At 45.0% G+C, this 18605-nt stretch overlaps 1 protein-coding gene across 2 annotated transcripts in view; it reads left to right on the forward strand.

The window, feature by feature from the left end:
* LOC137421287 (uncharacterized) overlaps positions 1-18605 on the forward strand; it is a 153159-nt gene that overhangs the window by 36403 nt on the left and 98151 nt on the right. For both annotated transcript variants that reach the window (XM_068107182.2, XM_068107183.2), the window contains exons 3-4: positions 4693-4830; positions 4962-5093. In XM_068107182.2, coding sequence (XP_067963283.2) covers positions 4693-4830; positions 4962-5093 — 270 coding nt within the window. The remainder of the gene's footprint in view (positions 1-4692; positions 4831-4961; positions 5094-18605) is intronic.

The raw sequence follows: 18605 nt of genomic DNA on the forward strand, positions 1-18605 counted from the left end.
TCAATGCCCATGTCACTACTTCACGTGGAACCCTATCGAATGCTTTCTCCAGATCAACAAACCCAAGAAACAACTTCTTCCTCTTCTCCATATACTTCTCCTGCAACAGCCTCACAATAAAAAGCACGTCTGTCGTTCGTCTTCCTGGCATAAATCCAAACTGCATTTCGTCAATCTTCACTTTCTTCCTTATCCTCCTCTCCAACACCCTTTCCAATACCTTCATTCCATGCTCCAATAACTTTATCGCTCGATACGAGCCACAGTCCAGAGGGTCACCTTTCCCCTTATATAGAGGGACGAAGGTACTCAGTTCCCAATACACTGGAATGCGGCCTTTCACCACCAGATTGCAGATCTCTGTCATTCTCTTCACACCCCAATTTCCCGCTGCCTTCAACATATCTCCCACAACTCCCGTCGGCCCTCCCGCTTTTCTACTCTTCATTGCTTTTATCGCTTCCTCAACTTCCTTCTCGGTTGTCTTCTCTGCTGGTCCTAAAACTGGGTTACTCTCTATGTTGTCATCCCATTCATTCTCTGCATTCAACAGTATTTCCATATATTCTCTTCCATGTTCCTTTAATTCCATCTGGGTCCACAACGATTTGTCCCACTTCATCCTTCAAGCAACTCACCCCCATCACATCACACCTCTCTTTCGCTATCTGCTTTGCAATCCTGAATACCGCTCTCTGACCCTCTTCCGAATCCAAGCGTTCTCCGAACATTTTCCTACATGCTTCCTGTGCCTTTGCTACCTCTTTCTTTGCATCCTTCTTGGCTGCCTTATAACTTTCATGCTCTTCCTTTTCTGCCCCCATACCCTTCGCCTTCTGCCACTCCTTGAACTTCTTCCTCTTCTCGTCAATCTTCTTTCCAACTTCATCATCCCACCACCATGTTTCCCAGTGCCTCGGTGGTCCTTTTGTTCATCCACATACCTCACCAACGGCTCCCAACAGACTATTTTTCATTGACATCCAACCACTTTCAAGCTCAACCACATCATCCTCCACCATACTCAGCCTCTCTTTTAATGCCTCCCTCACTGTCACCTCTTTCAACCTCCACACCTTCATTCTCGGTTGGTACTTCACCCGCTGAGCTCTCCTCGCACCTTTCACCCTTATTTCGCAGACAACCAAGTGGTGCTGTGAAACAGCCTCCTCCCCCGGGATCACCTTTGTGTCCCGGAGGTGCCCCCTATCTCGCCTACGCACCAGCAGGTAGTCAACGGTTGTCGTCGACCCACCTGACGTGTATGTAACATTGTAACAAGCTTATTATCCTCTTTCTGGAACTGAGTATTACAAATCAACAAATCAGCTCCATCAGCAAACTCCAAAATCCTTTCACCTTCTCCATTTCTCACACCATTTCCGTAACCCCCATGAACTCCCTGAAATAGGGAGAACTATTTCAAAATAGAAAGGCTGAAACTGGTAACAAAATGCCTTTTCTGCCCCCATACCTTTCGCCTTCTGCCACTCCTTGAACTTCTTCCTCTTCTCGTCAATCTTCTTTCCAACTTCATCATCCCACCACCATGTTTCCGAGTGCCCCTGGTGTCGGGCTGAAAATAGACAAAAGTCAATTGGTGCATTTCAGAAAGGCTGAAAATAGACAGACAGACAAACAAGGGATGCAGGTGAGGGTGAGGGAAAAGGGAGAACACAAAGGGTGTACACGATGGATGCAAATGCAAAATCTTTGGAAGGGGTGGAGGTGGTTTAAAAGGTGTAGAAAAGATTTTGGAAGTGGGATGACTTGCGATAGTGGTGAGCAGAGCTGTCTTGAAGACCTGGAAGGAAGAATAAGATTGAAGAGAGTGTAGAAGGTGGTTCCATAGGTGGGGAGAAAAAGAGGAATAAATGAGTGCAGGTGAGCAGTACTTGTGGATTTAAGCAGTTTCATTAAGAGGGAGTTGCTGCTGGACCATGTGCGTCCTGCAGATACCTGATGGGGCAAAGCACGGAGAGGGCAGAGGGTGCAAGTCTTGACAAGGCGCCCCAGATTTTAGAGGCGGTAGACAAGTTTGAAAGCTCATTCTTGAGGTTGGACAGATGGTGTTTTCTGGCGCTTAAGAGAGTAGGCACACTTGTTGTGAGCTTTGTGGAATGATCTGAGGGTCTTCGTTGGGTTTGGGTGGAGGCACCAGTAGATTAAGTATTGCTCCATTGCCTTTAAGTCCTAGGACAGGGTACTGCTGAGATCTTGAACGTTGATTGTTTGGGTAGCAAAGGCCTGATCATCTCTGTAGGCAATCTTTTTAGAGGTGGCACAAGGTTTGTCGCTCACACATGTTGTAGAGGATTGTAGCTAAAACAGACCCGTGGGGAAGACCATCGTTCAGAGTCCTTATGGAGCTTGTTTGCACTCCGAGTGAAACACTATTTCTTCGATTGCAAAGAGCATGGAAGAGAGGACATGGTGGTTGTGGTTTGTATGCAGCCTGTGGCTGCTGGTTGCATCATTTTCTGCGGGCATAGCTGCTATTGATGCAATGCCTCTCTATAACCAGTTATCTGGCACTCGTTCTACTGACCTCGGAAGGATGACAGGCTGAGGCAACCAAACTGGTGTTAATTCAATGGCATGACAGGGGCTCGAACTTAGGACCCTAAGTTCTCAAGCCTGCCAGCTTTCATCAGAAGAGCATGTCACCATACCCTATCGCACGTTGATGAAAAGTCAATTGGTGCAACACCTGTCTTAATTGTGTGTTGGTAGGTGGTAGGTAGCACCTACCACCTCAATGTGGGTGGTAGGTGCAAGTACTTGATAAACACAGCTCCTACCAGGTCTAAAGCCAACTTGTTCCTTGGGAAGGAGATTATGAAAATGAGAGATTTGGTTATGAAAGTCTTGGAAAGGAGATTATGAAATGGTCTTAGAAAGTTCTTTACCGACTTCACAACGAGCAATGGTTGGTTATGTGACATGGATTAAATTATTAGATTTTGGTGAAGATCCGGATCTGGATCTGAATATTTTAAAAAGGTGATTCTTCACCATTGAGTGAGTGATAGGGCAAAAAACAATATATAGCATGATATTTCAAAAGGTTGTGGACGAGTTATGACAAAACGTGGTGAATAAGTTGGGTAAGTGAGAAGAACAAGCCGATTAGCTTTTGGTTCAGGCCTGAATCCAGATCCTATCCGACAATAACGAATCCGGATACTATATCAGTGGGATACAATATATAAACTGTTCAGCCTGGTTGGAGGTATGTGCTCTACCTAGTGCCCTTCCATTTGATAATAAGGTCGACCATGGGAAAGTTGTCATCACTTACCCCTATACTTCGCTGGTAGAAGATGATAAAACCTGGTGCATGCTGCAAGGGGAATCCAGACAGTTCGTAGCTCGATCTATGTATTCAAGTATCCAACCAATTTCACAGATTAAAATACTCATGATCTGATGTTTATTTGCAAACAGCCTTTGATGTTTTCAGGACTTTTATACAAAAGTTCCAATGTGAGTCAGTCGACAAAGTTTTGAAAAAATGGAGAATACTGAAATCAGAGCAGTGATCAAGTAATCCATAATATAGGGTTGACCCAAAAGGAAATCCACGAGGACAAAATACCTTCAGAGATAGTGGTAACACACCAACAGCAGATGTGAAGACCAAGCCAGAGAGAGGCGGACAAACAAAGGGTGTGGGGAGGCAGGAGAGGATGCACGAGTGGACAAGATTGATGCAGATACAGAAGGAAACTCTCAGTAGGGAAAACTAGAAATTAGGAAGGAGAAAGAATTGGGGTGTCGTTTGGGGGGGAGGGGCATAACAAGGGTATAAATGATCATGGTTTTGGATTGGGGATGATCTGAGATGGTGGTGAACAGCTGTCTTGAAGACCTGGAGGATTTAGCCCCTTCAGACTTCCTCAAGTTGAAGGAAGAGCTTTCTGGAAAAGGTTTTGATGATTATGTTGAAGTGGTCGCATTATTCACAGTGAATTTTTGAACCAACAGACCAGCAACTGCAGACAAGATTGGTATAGCCAATCTGCATCAGCACTGAGCCATCAAACTGATTGGAACTACGTTGAAAAATAAAGAAACTAGAAGGGCACTCAGTAGAGCACATAGCTCCGCCAGACTGAACAATTTATGTTTTGTATCCCACTGATAGGCCGGATCTGCATCCAGATCTTAACCATATTTTAATCAGTTTGGCGAATCGGAACTTGAATTTTTCTTTTTTAATATTGGATCCGGATCTGGATCTTCACCAAAATTCAATCCATTTGTCCTTGTTCTTGTCCATTTCACACTCAACCTGTCCACCAAGTTTAGTCCGAATTAGTTCTTATCTTTTGATATATCCTCCTCACAGACAGACAGACAAGCAGAGGTGAAAACAACCTCCGTCCACCTTCGGTGGCGTAGGTAACAATTCATAGTAAACGATTTTGTTATTGTCTGGCTAGAAACTTTGTGAATAGCCTTCATAATCTTGAGACTTCTGTGACCAACTCTTATTGAGCATTTGCTTGAAAGTTTCCAATGCTAAATTTCCTCGTAAATTTAATTCCCTCTAATTATATATTTTTGCTTGTTTATTTCCATAAACATATAAAGGGCCATAGCAGACCTTTTCTGGTAGGAATTGACTCTCATTGGGATTAAAGGATCTTTACTTGACATTGCTTCTTGTTGTACCTTCATTTCCTGTAGCAAATATAGCTGAGGGGTTCAATGAAGTTGGATTCAATGAACCTGGGCCTCCATCACCGAGCCAAACAGTAGCTCTAAATTCTCCATGCCCAGATGATACCTGGACAGGCATGCAAATCAAGAAAGAACCCTGTGAAGGTCAGTGTGTGCATGCATTGTCTGCATTTTGTTTCTTCTTTATCCTTGGTGCTTTTATAATGAGATTTGAACAACCTTGTCCAAAATACAGCACAAATTTCTCTCATTTCTTAACCTTTTTCCACCCATAGAGGAAGGAGAATGTGAAAATCGGATGCCTTACCCTACTACGGGGGGTGAACATGATGGACATGAAGTTGATCCAAACTCGATGTTATGGAGTTGCAAGTCCCCTTCCAATCTACAATCTCGACCCAACTTTGGTAAATTCTGCTACCATTCGACTTTGCGTTTTGCAACTGCGTGACTTTTGCAACTGCCTTTTTTGTACTAGAGATTCTTGTGGACAGTATTTTATACATGGGTTGCTGAAGTAGTCCTTGGAGTTTGGGGTATCCATTGGAGCAACTTAAATACTTGGGATTATTGAGGCAGCAAAGGAAAGTTTGAGAATATTTCATATCCCAAAATCAAGATAAGGACTGATATCTTGGAAGGTACCAGTTATCCACATTTATTCAGAGGTTGAGGGAGAGCTGTCTGAAATTTACTGATCACCTCCTCTGTCACCGAAGGTCGATGGAGGTTGTGTTTAAAGTGATTCTTCACCATTGAGTGACAGGGCTAAAAACAATATACAACATGATATCTCAAAAGGTTATGGGCATATTCAGACGAACCTTGGTGGACAAGTTTGGTGTTTGAAGAATTGATTAGATTTTGGTAAAGATCCGAATCAGGATCCAGACACAATAATTTTTAAAATCTCCAAGTGATTCCTCACCAATGCGAGATGGGACCAAAACGATATACAGTGGAACCTTGACTTACGAGTTTAATTCGTTCTGTGACCGAGCTCGTAACTCAAATTGCTCGTATCTCAAATCAAATTTCCCCATTGAAATGCATTGAAATGCTATTAATCCGTTCCAGCCCGCCAAAAACCACACCAATTTTTTTTTAAATATACAGTATATATAAAAATATCTCGCGCTTTATATTTCACCTGTATGCAGCATACAAGTTGGCAGGATGGCCTGGACTGGAGGTACGCACACTTGACTCTAAACTGTCCAGCCTGGGTTTGAATCCCGACCCAGCTATAACCTGTCATGGGTGAATCACAGGCAGGGTGATTCATCAATGTGTGTACCGCTAAACTGGGCGCCCCGTTTGCGTCCCATTAGTTGTTGGATGTTAAGGATCTCACCGTGTTTTCCACAAAGAGAAGGCGAGCTATCGCCGGCACTCTGAACAAGTTGTGGCCTGGCATGGCATGAACATGAAAACATGAACATGAACATGAAATTTTCCAAAATAACCAAAATGCGAAAACAAAAATGCAGCGCTATACAACAGAGATACTGTACGTGCACGGCAAGATAACCACGTGACCGGAACCCACCTGGCGGCGAAACTCAAAATAACCAACATGCGAAAACAAAAATGCAGCGCTATACGACAGAGATACTGTACGTGCACGGCAAGATAACCACGTGACCGGAACCCACCTGGCGGCGTAAACTCAAAATAAGCAACATGCGAAAACAAAAATGCAGCGCTATACGACAGAGATACTGTACGTGCACGGCAAGATAACCACGTGACCGGAACCCACCTGGCGGCGTAAACTCAAAATAAGCAACATGCGAAAACAAAAATGCAGCGCTATACGACAGAGATACTGTACGTGCACGGCAAGATAACCACGTGACCGGGTGGCGAAAGCTCGTAACTCAGATCTCGGCTCGCATCTCAAAGCAATAAACCGCCCGAGCGACGGCTCGTATCTCGAAAAACTCGTAAGTTGGGGCACTCGTAAGTCAAGGTTCCACTGTATATAGAATGGTATTTCAAAAAATTATGGACGAGTTATGACAAAACTAAGTGGATGAGTTGGTTTGGTGACAAGAACAAGCTGATTAGATTTTGGTTCATGTCCAGATCCAGATTCGGCCTATCAGTTGGATACAAAATGTAAACTGTTTAGCCTGGCAGAGGTATGCGTTCTACCGACTGCCCGTCCGAGTTAGATTTCAATTTGGGGGAGGGAGGGCGGGAGAATGGGCAGTTTATAATCCATGACCTTTCATGGGCCGACCACTCAGCATCGGTTATGACCTTTTCCTGGGCCGATGGTATCGCAAAGCTGGCCTTCAAAGCCAGCTTCATCTTCCATCAATCCAAGTGTTTCCTTGCGAAATCAGAGCTACTTATGTTTACAAGGACTTTGTCCATATGTCAATGGAATACTGCTGTCCTCTATGTGCTGGCACCCCAGCATCACATCTGTCTCCTGGAGTTTATGGAATCTAAAGTTCTCAAAATGATTGGAACCTCCCATGCTGATGCCGAAACACAGGGTCTCTTAGGGCTGGCAGGATAGCCTAGACTAGAGGTTCGCACACTTGATTTTAAGCTGCCTAGCCTGGATTTGAATCCCGACCTAGCTATAAACTGTCATCCCAGTGTTTATCAGACAGGATGATCCATCAATGTGTATGCCGTCCCCCGGATGGACGTTAAATTTGGTGTCCTGTCTGCCGGCATTAGTTGGCTGATGTTAAGGATCCCACTGTGTCCTTCGCGAAGAGTAGGTGAGCTATCGCCAGCACCCTGAACAAATTCCAAATTTGTGCCCTAACCTACGGAAGGCACTGCATCAGTGGCACAGTCACAGTAACTTTTCCCAAAATTTCCAAAATGCACATTTAAAAGCACAATGCATTGCAAGCTGAGCAAACATGTATGGTGGAGGTTGAGAGGGTATATTTCAACCTTTGGTGTGCTGTTTCAATATTTTTGTTAAAATAATGGGGAAAGTATTCGAGATGATATTTGGGGATCAATTAGAAGCAGTATCTGGACAGGTTTTATTTGAATGTGGGTAATTATAGGGGTATAATTTGATGAACATAGTAGGCAATTTTGTAGCATTTGGAGAGTTCGGTCAGTGTTGCTTATTATTTCTAAAATGGTTCATGCACTATGTTGCAATTACGTTGATGAATAGGTTTTAAGTCAGGTGTACACAACCAAAACATGCTGGTTGGGGGAGGGTTATAAAAGTGCTAGTGACATGGAATCCATCAAGGTTTTACCATGTTTGTTGTGACATTTGAAAGAATTGGTTTCTGGGATTTCTCCAGACGATCATGACCTCTTTCTCGATAAACTCGTGATAAACTCTCAAGCAGTCTGTCAACTGTTTGCTTCCTGCCATTCAGAGCAGCCTTACGTCTGAACCACATTGGGTGATGGAGGGGACTGCAAGTTGAGGGTTGGGGGCTAGTCTGGAGTGTAAATGAATAGGAAGCATAAGCAGGAGCAGAGCAAGTTTGTTTTTCACTTTGAAAGTCGTCAAAAATATTTTGAAATCATTGCGTTTATGCACTGGAACCAAGTGAAGAATCTAAATGATTGAAGTGATGTTTTCCGTTTATGAGCTTGAATCGCAAGTCATGTTTTGCATTGGTTGTCTGTGTTTTAGAGAAGAGGTAAGTCAACCCGGTAACAGTGAATTGCAGTAATCCAAGTGCAAAATAATGAGAGCACGAATTGGGGATTTGGTTGTCCTCTGATTTAAATACGAGTAGATTTGAGCGATTATAAAGATGAATGAAAATTTATGTGCAAGTTTTCAAAATATGAGGGGTACATAGAAAGGGTCAGTCCATGGTGAGGCTCATATTAAGAACCACCGATTAAGGAATTGTGTTTGCCAAGTTTCAGCATCTTGAGTACACCGTTTTTGAGAGCAAGTAAGGGGCCCAATGATCATCATATCCTTATTAACAGCATTAAGTTTGAGAAAATTTATGATCATCCATGTTTCATCCATTTATGATCCATTCATTTATTATTTATTTATACATTATATATTATTTATATATTTATATATTTATATATTATTTATATATTTATATATTAATTTATATATTTATATATTTATATATTTATATATTTATATATTATTTATATATTCATATTTATGATCCATCATCCATGATCATCCATTTATGATCATCCATGTTCTCCCGGTGTGTACCCTGGTTTAGAATAGGTACACCGTATCCCTGCGTGTCGTAATAGGCGACGAACAGGGTTGGCGTCAGGAAGGGCATCTGGCCAGAAAAACATTGCCTCAAAAAGAGAACCATGACAATTACAACTACATATGGGCAGGGTACAGCCTGAAGTGGAGATCGGTTTCTGAGGTTTGGGACATGGCATGTAGGGACAATGACAGGGAGATCAGGAGAAGTGGTGGAAGTATTGGTCAGAAGAAGAGTGGACATATGTTGTGTGCAAGAGACGAGACGGAAGGGAAGTGGTGTGAGAATGGTGAAGGGTAGGCAGGGACAGAAATACAAGTTTGTGTGGCAAGGGTCCCTCTCTGTACCCACCGTACCCAGTCGTACCCAGCTGCTCCTGGACTCTGTGTCCTTTCCTCCTGACAAGGTGGAAAAGTTTCTGTCAACCCTCGACTCTGATTCTGCAACTGGTCCTGACGGCATCAGCCCACGGGTCCTAAAATCATGTGCTTCCACTCTTTCACTCCCTCTTTCTGTTCTCTTTACCCTCTCTTTTGCTCAAGGTCATCTGCCATCTGCTTGGAAATCAGCCAACATCACCGCTTTGCACAAAAAGGTGCAAAAACAGATCCCAGCAACTACAGACCAATCAGCCTTCTCCCAATTATCAGCAAAGTCATGGAATCCATCATTGCTTCAGATATGAAATCTTTCCTCTTCTCCAATGGCTTGATCTCTGATCATCAATTTGGTTTCAGACCTGGTCACTCTACTCTGGACATGCTGCTTCTGCTTTCTCAACAATGGATGGAGGTCCTCAACGCCAAACAGGAAATTAGAGCCGTCTCCCTTGACATTTCACGTGCCTTCGATACGGTCTGGCACCCCGCTCTGCTCACCAAACTCTCCTCCTTTGGTATCCATGGAAATCTCCACGCATGGCTGGCGGACTTCCTCTCTGGTCGTAGTCAACGTGTGGCCCTGAATGGGTTTCTCTCATCTCCTCTTCCTGTTCAGGCTGGAGTTCCCCAAGGTAGTGTTCTGGGCCCTGTGCTTTTTCTGGTCTTCATCAATGATCTCTCTGACTCTCTTGAAAATCCTCTCTATCTCTTTGCTGACGCCTCTCCTCTCTGTCGCTCCATTCCTCATCCCTCAGATCGGCAGTCTGCAGCCTCCTCACTCTCTGCAGACCTGGACAAAATCACAGACTGGGCAAACAAATGGAACATGTCTTTCAATCCTGATAAATCTCACACTCTTACGATGTCTCTCCGAAAAGACCGACTGGAAAACCCTCCTATCTACTTTCTGAATAATCCTCTCCAAGAAGTTCTGTCACTCAAGCTTTTGGGTCTCACTATTTGCCATGATCTTTCCTGGGAAAACCACATTTCAAATCTGGCCTCCAAAGCCAGTCGCCGACTGGGCATCCTCCGTCGTGCGAAGTCCTTCCTTGGCACACCTGAGCTCCTCACCACATACAAGGCTTTCATCCGCAGCTCTATGGAATACTGCTCTCCCCTCTGGTCTGGTGCTCCTGTCTTTCACCTAGCCCGTCTTCACGCTGTTGAAACCAAAGCGTTCAGAATCATTGGAATCTCCCGCGATGAAGCTAACTCCAAGGGCCATTCACTCACTCACCGCAGGCAGGTTGGTGGTCTTTCAGTCTTCTACCGACTCCTCTCTGGCCTTGCCCCCCCAGCCCTCTCTGGGCTCTGTCCCCCAAATATTCCTACAGGTCGCACAAGATCTGCCTGCAACCCTCTTATGGTTAAACTGCCAAAATCAAGACTTTCTGCTCACCTTCACTCCTTCATTCCTCTTTTCTCCCGCCTCTGGAACAAACTCCCTCACTCTCTTCAATCCCACTCCACCCTCCAGGTCTTTAAAACAGCTGTTCACCACCATCGCTTATCCTCCCCCATCCAAAACCTTGATCTTTTCTACCCCCGCTAATTTTTGTCCCCTTGTGTTTTATACCTCTCCCTCCCCCCCCACTCCCCTTCCCACGCCTCCTGCCCCCAAGCCCTCTCCCTCCCACACTTCTCCCTGCTCTCAAATGTTGTGGTTGTGTGCTTCCCGTTCTCTCCCCATCTTGTCTTCCGCTCCCTCTTTTTGTATATTTTGTTTGTCTGGTTGATTTGTTTGTGAAATAAATGTTAGCTCTTTCACGAGCCTCGATTCAGTATACAAAAAAAAACAAAAAACAAAAAAACAAAAGGGTGCCGGGAGGGCGTGAATGGTGTTGGTGTCCTATTTTCTGAGGAGTTTGTAGCCAGTGTGGTGAGTGTGACTAGAGTGAGTGATAGGATGATGATGGTGAAAATGATGATTGGAAACCTCTTGGTGAACGTCATCTCGGGATATGCTCCGTCATCTCGGGATATGCTCCGCAGGTTGGTCGGAGCGATGAAGAGAAGGAAAGTTCTGGTGTGCGATAGAGAAGCTGATGGAAAACGTGAAAGATGAGGAAGTTGTTGTGGTAGCACCCTTGCTGGAGTGATTTCCACCCTTGCTTCGATCGGGTTCCCCACCTTGAATTTTGACGAGAGGGAGTGAGGTCCCCCACAGGGTACTTCGGGCTGTACCCTGCCCATATGTAGTTGTAATTGTCATGGTTCCCTTTTTGAGGCAATGTTTTTATGGCCAGATGCTCTTCCTGACGCCAACCCTTTTAGTCGCCTCTTACGACACGCAGGGATACGGTGTAACTATTCTAAACCGGGGTACACACCGGGAAATTTAAATATCGGGTAATTTACATCGTGTAATTTTAATATCGGGTAAATATTTAAATAAAAAATATATTTAAATATCTTGCATCCACTGGGTAATTTACACAATTTAAATATCGGGTATTTTTAGCCCATCTCCTGCTGGGGTTTTGCAATCACTTCTGTGTGTCTGTCTGTCTGTGTGTCTAGTTCTGTGTGTTTGTCTTTCTGTGTGTTTGTCTTTATGTGTGTTTGTCTTTCTGTGTGTGCCTGTCCGGGCCATATCTTTCTTACCATTTGATCTATTGCCATCATATTTTCACCCAACCTGCACTACGATAATATGGAGAAGACAAATTCATAATTTTGTCTAAAGGTGTAAAGGTCAGTGACACATAAAATCATCCATTTTCTTCCAATTGACCTGAAATTTCAATTTACTATTTGAATTTTGTCATTAAATTTTCAACAAAGCATGATTATGACTAGTGAGGTACCCGTGCTGCACATGGGTGGGAGGCCAGAAGCAAACAAAATGCAGAAACTGCGAATGTTAAAGCATACAAACAACAAGAACAGGCATTTTAAGGCCATTTTCCCTGCAAGAGCGGGGGTTAGCCTTGCGGTCCCCATGACAATGTTCTCCATTTTGCCCTATTTTCTGCATCTCCCCTTGTTAACCCCCTGGCCCGCATTTCTTCTTTGACCATCTTTAGCCAAGTCTTTCTCGGTCTTCCCCGTCCTCTACTTCCTTCCTTCCACATTCATTTCCATCAATCTTCTCAACCAGTCACTTTCATCCTTCCTCAACACATGACCACACCATCTCAAACTGTTTCTCTTCACAGCATCCATCACAGGCTCTATTCCCATCATCTTTCACAATTCATCATTTGGCTTCCTCTCTCTCAACGATACTCCACACATCCACCGAACCATTCGCATTTCCACCCTTTCCAGCCTTCGTTGCTGCTCTACGTTCATTACCCATGTCTCGCTCCCATAAATCATAACACTTCTCACACATGCAGTATACACCTTTCCCTTCAGCTTCAATGACACTCCCCTCCTCGTCAGCACGCCATTCAGTTCCCGAAACTTCTTCCATTGGCATCTCACTCTAGCAACCGTTGCCGAGTCTGATCCACCTTCTCCATTCAGCATGTCTCCAAGGTAACAAAATGTTTTCACACCTTCCAGCTTCACGCCGTCTCCAAGATCCAACTCAACATTTCCTCCATCTGCAGCTCCCTCTGTGCACACCTTACACTTGAATGACGCTGCCACACTGGTTAATGACCCTCTCAAACCACGACATTTTTGATATACCCACTCAGCGCACATTGTACATTGAATTGAGTTCACTCCGACACCCTTCCTGCACATAGCACATGGCCACTTCCCAGTTATTTCCACCTCACCACATGCTTTACCACTTGCCATCACCTTTGTTTTTCCGATGTTCACCTTCAGACCTTTCGTCTCCATACATTCCTTCCACTTGTTCATCTTCTCCTTCAGTCCATCCATACTTTCTGCAATCAACACCAGATCATCTGCATTCAACAACTCCCACGGTAAACCCTGCTTTACGTTCCGAGCCAGCACCTCCATCACAGCTACAAATAGTAGTGGACTTAGTACCGACCCCTGATGCACTCCCACCTTCACCTCAAACTCACCACTGTTCCCGTCCTTCGTCCTTCCAGCTGTGTGCACTCTTTTGTACATTGCCATCACGACTCTGATCAACCATTCCTCCACTCCTAACTTACTCAATGACCATGTCACTACTTCACGTGGAACCCTATCGAATGCTTTCTCCAGATCAACAAACCCAAGAAACAACTTCTTCCTCTTCTCCATGTACTTCTCCTGCAACTGCCTCACAATAAAAAGCGCGTCTGTCGTTCCTCTTCCTGGCATAAATCCAAACTGCATTTCGTCAATCTTCACTTTCTTCCTTATCCTCCTCTCCAACACCCTTTCCAATACCTTCATTCCATGCTCCAATAACTTTATCGCTCGGTACGAGCCACACTCCAGAGGGTCACCTTTCGCCTTGTATAGAGGGACGAGGGTACTCAGTTCCCAACCACTGGAATGCGGCCTTCTTTCACCACCAGATTGCAGATCTCTGTCATTCTCTTCACACCCCAATTTCCCGCTGCCTTCAACATATCTCCCACAACGCCCATCGGCCCTCCCACTTTTCTACTCTTCATTGCTTTAATCGCTTCCTCAACTTCCTTCTCGGTTATCTTCTCTGCCGGTCCTAAAACAGGGTTACTCTCTATGTTGCCATCCCATTTATTCTCTGCTTTCAACAGTATTTCCATATATCTCTTCCATCTTCCTTTAATTCCATCTGGGTCCACAACGATTTGTCCCACTTCATCCTTCAAGCAACTCACCCCCATCACATCACACCTCTCTTTCGCTATCTGCTCTGCCATGCTGAATACCGCTCTCTGACCCTCTTCCAAATCCAAGCGTTCTCCGAACATTTTCCGACATGCCTCCTGCGCTTTTGCTACCTCTTTCTTTGCAGCCTTCTTGGCTGCCTTAAAACTTTCATGCTCTTCCTTTTCTGCCCCCGTACCCTTCGCCTTCTGCCACTCCTTGATCTTCTTCCTTTTCTCGTCAATCTTCTTTCCAACTTCATCATCCCACCACCATGTTTCCCAGTGCCTCGGTGGTCCTTTTGTCCATCCACATACCTCACCAACGGCTCCCAACAGACTGTCTTTCATTGACATCCAACCACTTTCAAGCTCAACCACATCATCCTCTACCATACTCAGCCTCTCTTTTAATGCCTCCCTCACTGTCACCTCTTTCAACTTCCACACCTTCATTCTCGGTTGGTACTTCACCCGCCGAGCTCTCCTCGCACCTTTCAACCTTATGTCGCAGACAACCAAGTGGTGCTGTGAAACAGCCTCCTCCCCCGGGATCACCTTTGTGTCCCGGAGGTGCCCCCTATCTCGCCTACGCACCATGAGGTAGTCAACGGTTGTCGTCGACCCACCTGACGTGTATGTAACAAGCTTATTATCCTCTTTCTGGAACTGAGTATTCCAAATCAACAAATCAGCAAACTCCAAAATCCTTTCACCTTCTCCATTTCTCACACCATATCCGTAACCCCCATGAACTGCCTCAAAACCGTCCATACTCCTTCCCACATGTCCATTTAGGTCTCCTCCTACCACAACAACTTCCTTATCTTTCACGTTTTCCATCAGCTTCTCTATTGCACACCAGAACTTGTCCTTCTCTTCATTGCTCCGACCAACCTGCGGAGCATATCCCGAGATGACGTTCACCAAGAGCTTTCCAATCATCATTTTCACCATCATCAACATGTCACTCACTCTCGTCACACTCACCACACTGTCTACAAACTCCTCAGAAAACAGGACACCAACACCATTCACGCCCTCCAGACACCCTTGCCACACAAACTTGTATTTCTGTCCCTGCCTACCCTTCACCATTCTCACAACACTTCCCTTCCATCTCGTCTCTTGCACACAACATATGTCCATTCTTCTTCTGACCAATACTTCCACCACTTCTCCTGATCTCCCTGTCATTGTCCCTACATTCCACGTCCCAGACCTCAGAAACCGATCTCCACGTCGGGCATCAGACTTTTTGTCGTCATAAATGGAGTGATTTCCACCCTTGCTTCGATCGGGTTCCCCACCTTCAGTTTTGACGAGAGGGAGTGGGGTCCCCCACGGGGTACTTCGGGCTGTACCCTGCCCACATCTCGTTGTAATTGTCATCCGGTTCTCTTTTTGAGCCATTTGTCCCGCTAGGGCGGGGGTTAGCCTTGCGGGCCCCATGACAATCATGGTTCCCTGCTTGAGGCAATGTTTTTATGGCCGGATGCCCTTCCTGACGCCAACCCTTTTAGTCGCCTCTTACGACACGCAGGGATACGGTTTACCTATTCTAAACTGGGGTACACAAAAAACTAAAGCATGAAACCAATAAATTCCACATTACTGTAGCACCTTCAGTCACACGTCAGACATGGACAGTAAGTTTGTGAAGGACGTCCACGAAAAACGTACCTGTTCGCAAACAAACGTGTACGTGTGTTCTATACCCAGTCAATGGCGAATCTGCATATGGCAATCAGCGAAAATCACGTTTAGAAAGTAGAAACAATCACAGCATTCCGTCATTCACTTGAACTCGATATCTCTTTTTTCATTCCAAACAGCATAACTCCAATCACAAATTAAATAACATTAATATAAAAAATAAACTTTCAACAACATTCGTTGCATAAACAAATATTTAAATCCTGATGTGAAGTTCCGTACGGTTGGGTGAACACAATTACGAATTTAAAATCGTAATTGTATTCACTCAATTGCAAACATAAATTGATACTTTAACAAAACGATTAACACGATTAACGTTTATCGATTTAACATTACGAATGAATGACGGTTGTATTTGGATATTATCAAACCCGTGCATTGCCGGCATCTGTCCACTTCTGGATTCGCTGCAGGTTCGTGCAGAAAATAGGGCAAAATGGAGAAGATTGTCATGGGGACCGCAAGGCTAACCCCCGCTCTAGCAGGGAAAATGGCCTTAAAATGCATGTTGTTGTTGTTGTTGTTGTTGTTGTTGTGTATCCATGTTTTAAATTCAAGGACACAGGAAATCATAGTTGTTTAAAAAAGCAAATCATCAGGTGCAAGAGATAGTTTTGGGCTTTAAATTGTGTACTGGAAAGCATCTGAAAATGCAAAGCCCATCCATGTCCGTTTGTATTCAGACATCTTCTTCCATATGGAAATGGACATGTGGGGAGGAGTATTGACGGTTTAGAAGGAGTTCATGGGGGTTACGGATATGGTGTGAGGAATGGAGAAGGTGACAGGATTTTGGAGTTTGCTGATGTAGCTGGTTTGTCGATTTGTAATACTCAGTTCCAGAAACAGGATAATAAGCTTGTTACATACACGTCAGGTGGGTCGATGACAACCGTAGACTACCTGATGGTGCGTAGGCAATATAGGCGGCACCTCCGGGACACAAAGGTGATCCCGGGGGAGGAGTCTGTTTCACAGCACCACTTGGTTGTCTGCGACATAAGGGTGAAAGCCGCGAGGAGAGCTCGACGGGTGAAGTACGAACCGAGAATGAAGGTGTGGATGTTGAAAGAGGTGACAGTGAGGGAGGCATTAAAATAGAGGCTGGGTAATGGGTATGGCAGACGATGATGTGGTTGAGCTTGAAAGTGGTTGGATGTCAATGAAAGATAGTATAGTCGGTTGGGAGCTGTTAGTGAGGTATATGGATGAACGAAAGGACCAACGAGGCACTCGGAAACATGGTGGTGGGATGATGAAGTTGGAAAGAGGAATGACGAGAAGAGGAAGAAGTTCAAGGAGTGGCAGAAGGCGAAAGGTACGGGGGCAGAAAAGGCAGAACATGAAAGTTATAAGGCAGCTAAGAAGGCTGCAAAGAAGGAGGTAGCAAAGGCGCAGGAGGCATGTAGGAAAATGTTTGGAGAACGCCAGGATTCGGAAGAGGGTCAGAGAGCGGTATTCAGGATTGAAAACAGATAACGAAAGAGCGGTGCGATGTGATTGGGGTGAGTTGCTTGAAGGATGAAGTGGGAAGATGGAATTAAGGAAGATGGACGAGATATATGGAAATGCTGTTGAATGCAGAGAATGAATGGGACGGCAACATCGAGAGTAACCCAGTTTTAGGACCGGCAGAGAAGATAACTGAGAAGGAAGTTGAGGAAGCGATAAAAGCAATGAAGAGTAGAAAAGGAGGAGGGCCGACGGGAGTTTTGGGAGATATGTTGAAGGCAGCGGGAAGTTGGGGAGTGAAGAGAATGACAGAGATCTGCAATCTGGTGGTGAACGAAGGCCGCATTCCAGTGGATTGGGAACTGAGTACCCTCGTCCCTCTATACAAGGGGAAAGGTGAACCTCTGGAATGTGGCTCGTATCGAGCGATAAAGTTATTGGAGCAAGGAGCATGGAATGAAGGTATTGGAAAGGGTGTTGGAGAGGAGGATAAGGAAGAAAGTGAAGATCGACGAAATGCAATTTGGATTTATGCCAGGAAGAGGAACGACAGACGCGCTTTTTATTGTAAGGTGGTTGCAGGAGAAGTACGTGGAGAAGAGGAAGAAGTTTTTTCTTGGGTTTGTTGATCTGGAGAAAGCATTCGATAGGGTGTCCATGCGAAGTAGCGACATGGGCATTGAGGAAGTTAGGAGTGGAGGAATGGTTGATCAGAGTAGTGATGGCAATGTACAAAGAGCGCGCACAGCTGTAAGGACGAAGGACGGGAACAGTGGTGAGTTTGAGGTGAAGGTGGGAGTGCATCAGGGGTCGGTACTAAGTCCACTACTATTTGTAGCTGTGATGGAGGTGCTGGCTCAGAACGTAAAGGAGGGTTTACCGTGGGAGTTGTTGTATGCAGATGATCTGGCGTTGATTGCAGAAAGTATGGATGGACTGAAGGAGAAGATGAACAAGTGGAAGGAATGTATGGAGACAAAAGGTCTGAAGGTGAATATCGGAAAAACGAAGGTGATGGCAAGTGGTAAAGCATGTGGTGAGGTGGAAAGAACTGGGAAGTGGCCGTGGGCTGTGTGCAGGAAGGGTGTCGGAGTGAATTCCATTCAATGTACAATGTGCGCTGAGTGGGTTCATCAAAAATGTAGTGGTTTGAGAGGGTCATTAACCAGTGTGGCAGCTACATTCAAGTGTAAGGTGTGCACAGAGGGAGCTGCAGATGGAGGAAATGTTGAGTTGGATCTTGGAGATGGCGTGAAGCTGGAAGGTGTGAAAACATTTTGTTACCTAGGAGACATGCTGAATGGAGAAGGTGGATCAGACTCGGCAAGTGCATGGAAGATGTTTCGGGAACTGAGTGGCGTGCTGATGAGGAGGGGAGTGTCGTTGAAGCTGAAGGGAAAGGTGTATGCTGTATGTGTGAGAAGTGTTATGATTTATGGGAGTGAGACATGGGT

The sequence above is a fragment of the Myxine glutinosa genome, chromosome 2 (assembly GCF_964187855.1).
Source record: "Myxine glutinosa chromosome 2, kmMyxGlut1.1, whole genome shotgun sequence".
NCBI classification, from domain to species: Eukaryota; Metazoa; Chordata; class Myxini; order Myxiniformes; family Myxinidae; genus Myxine; species Myxine glutinosa.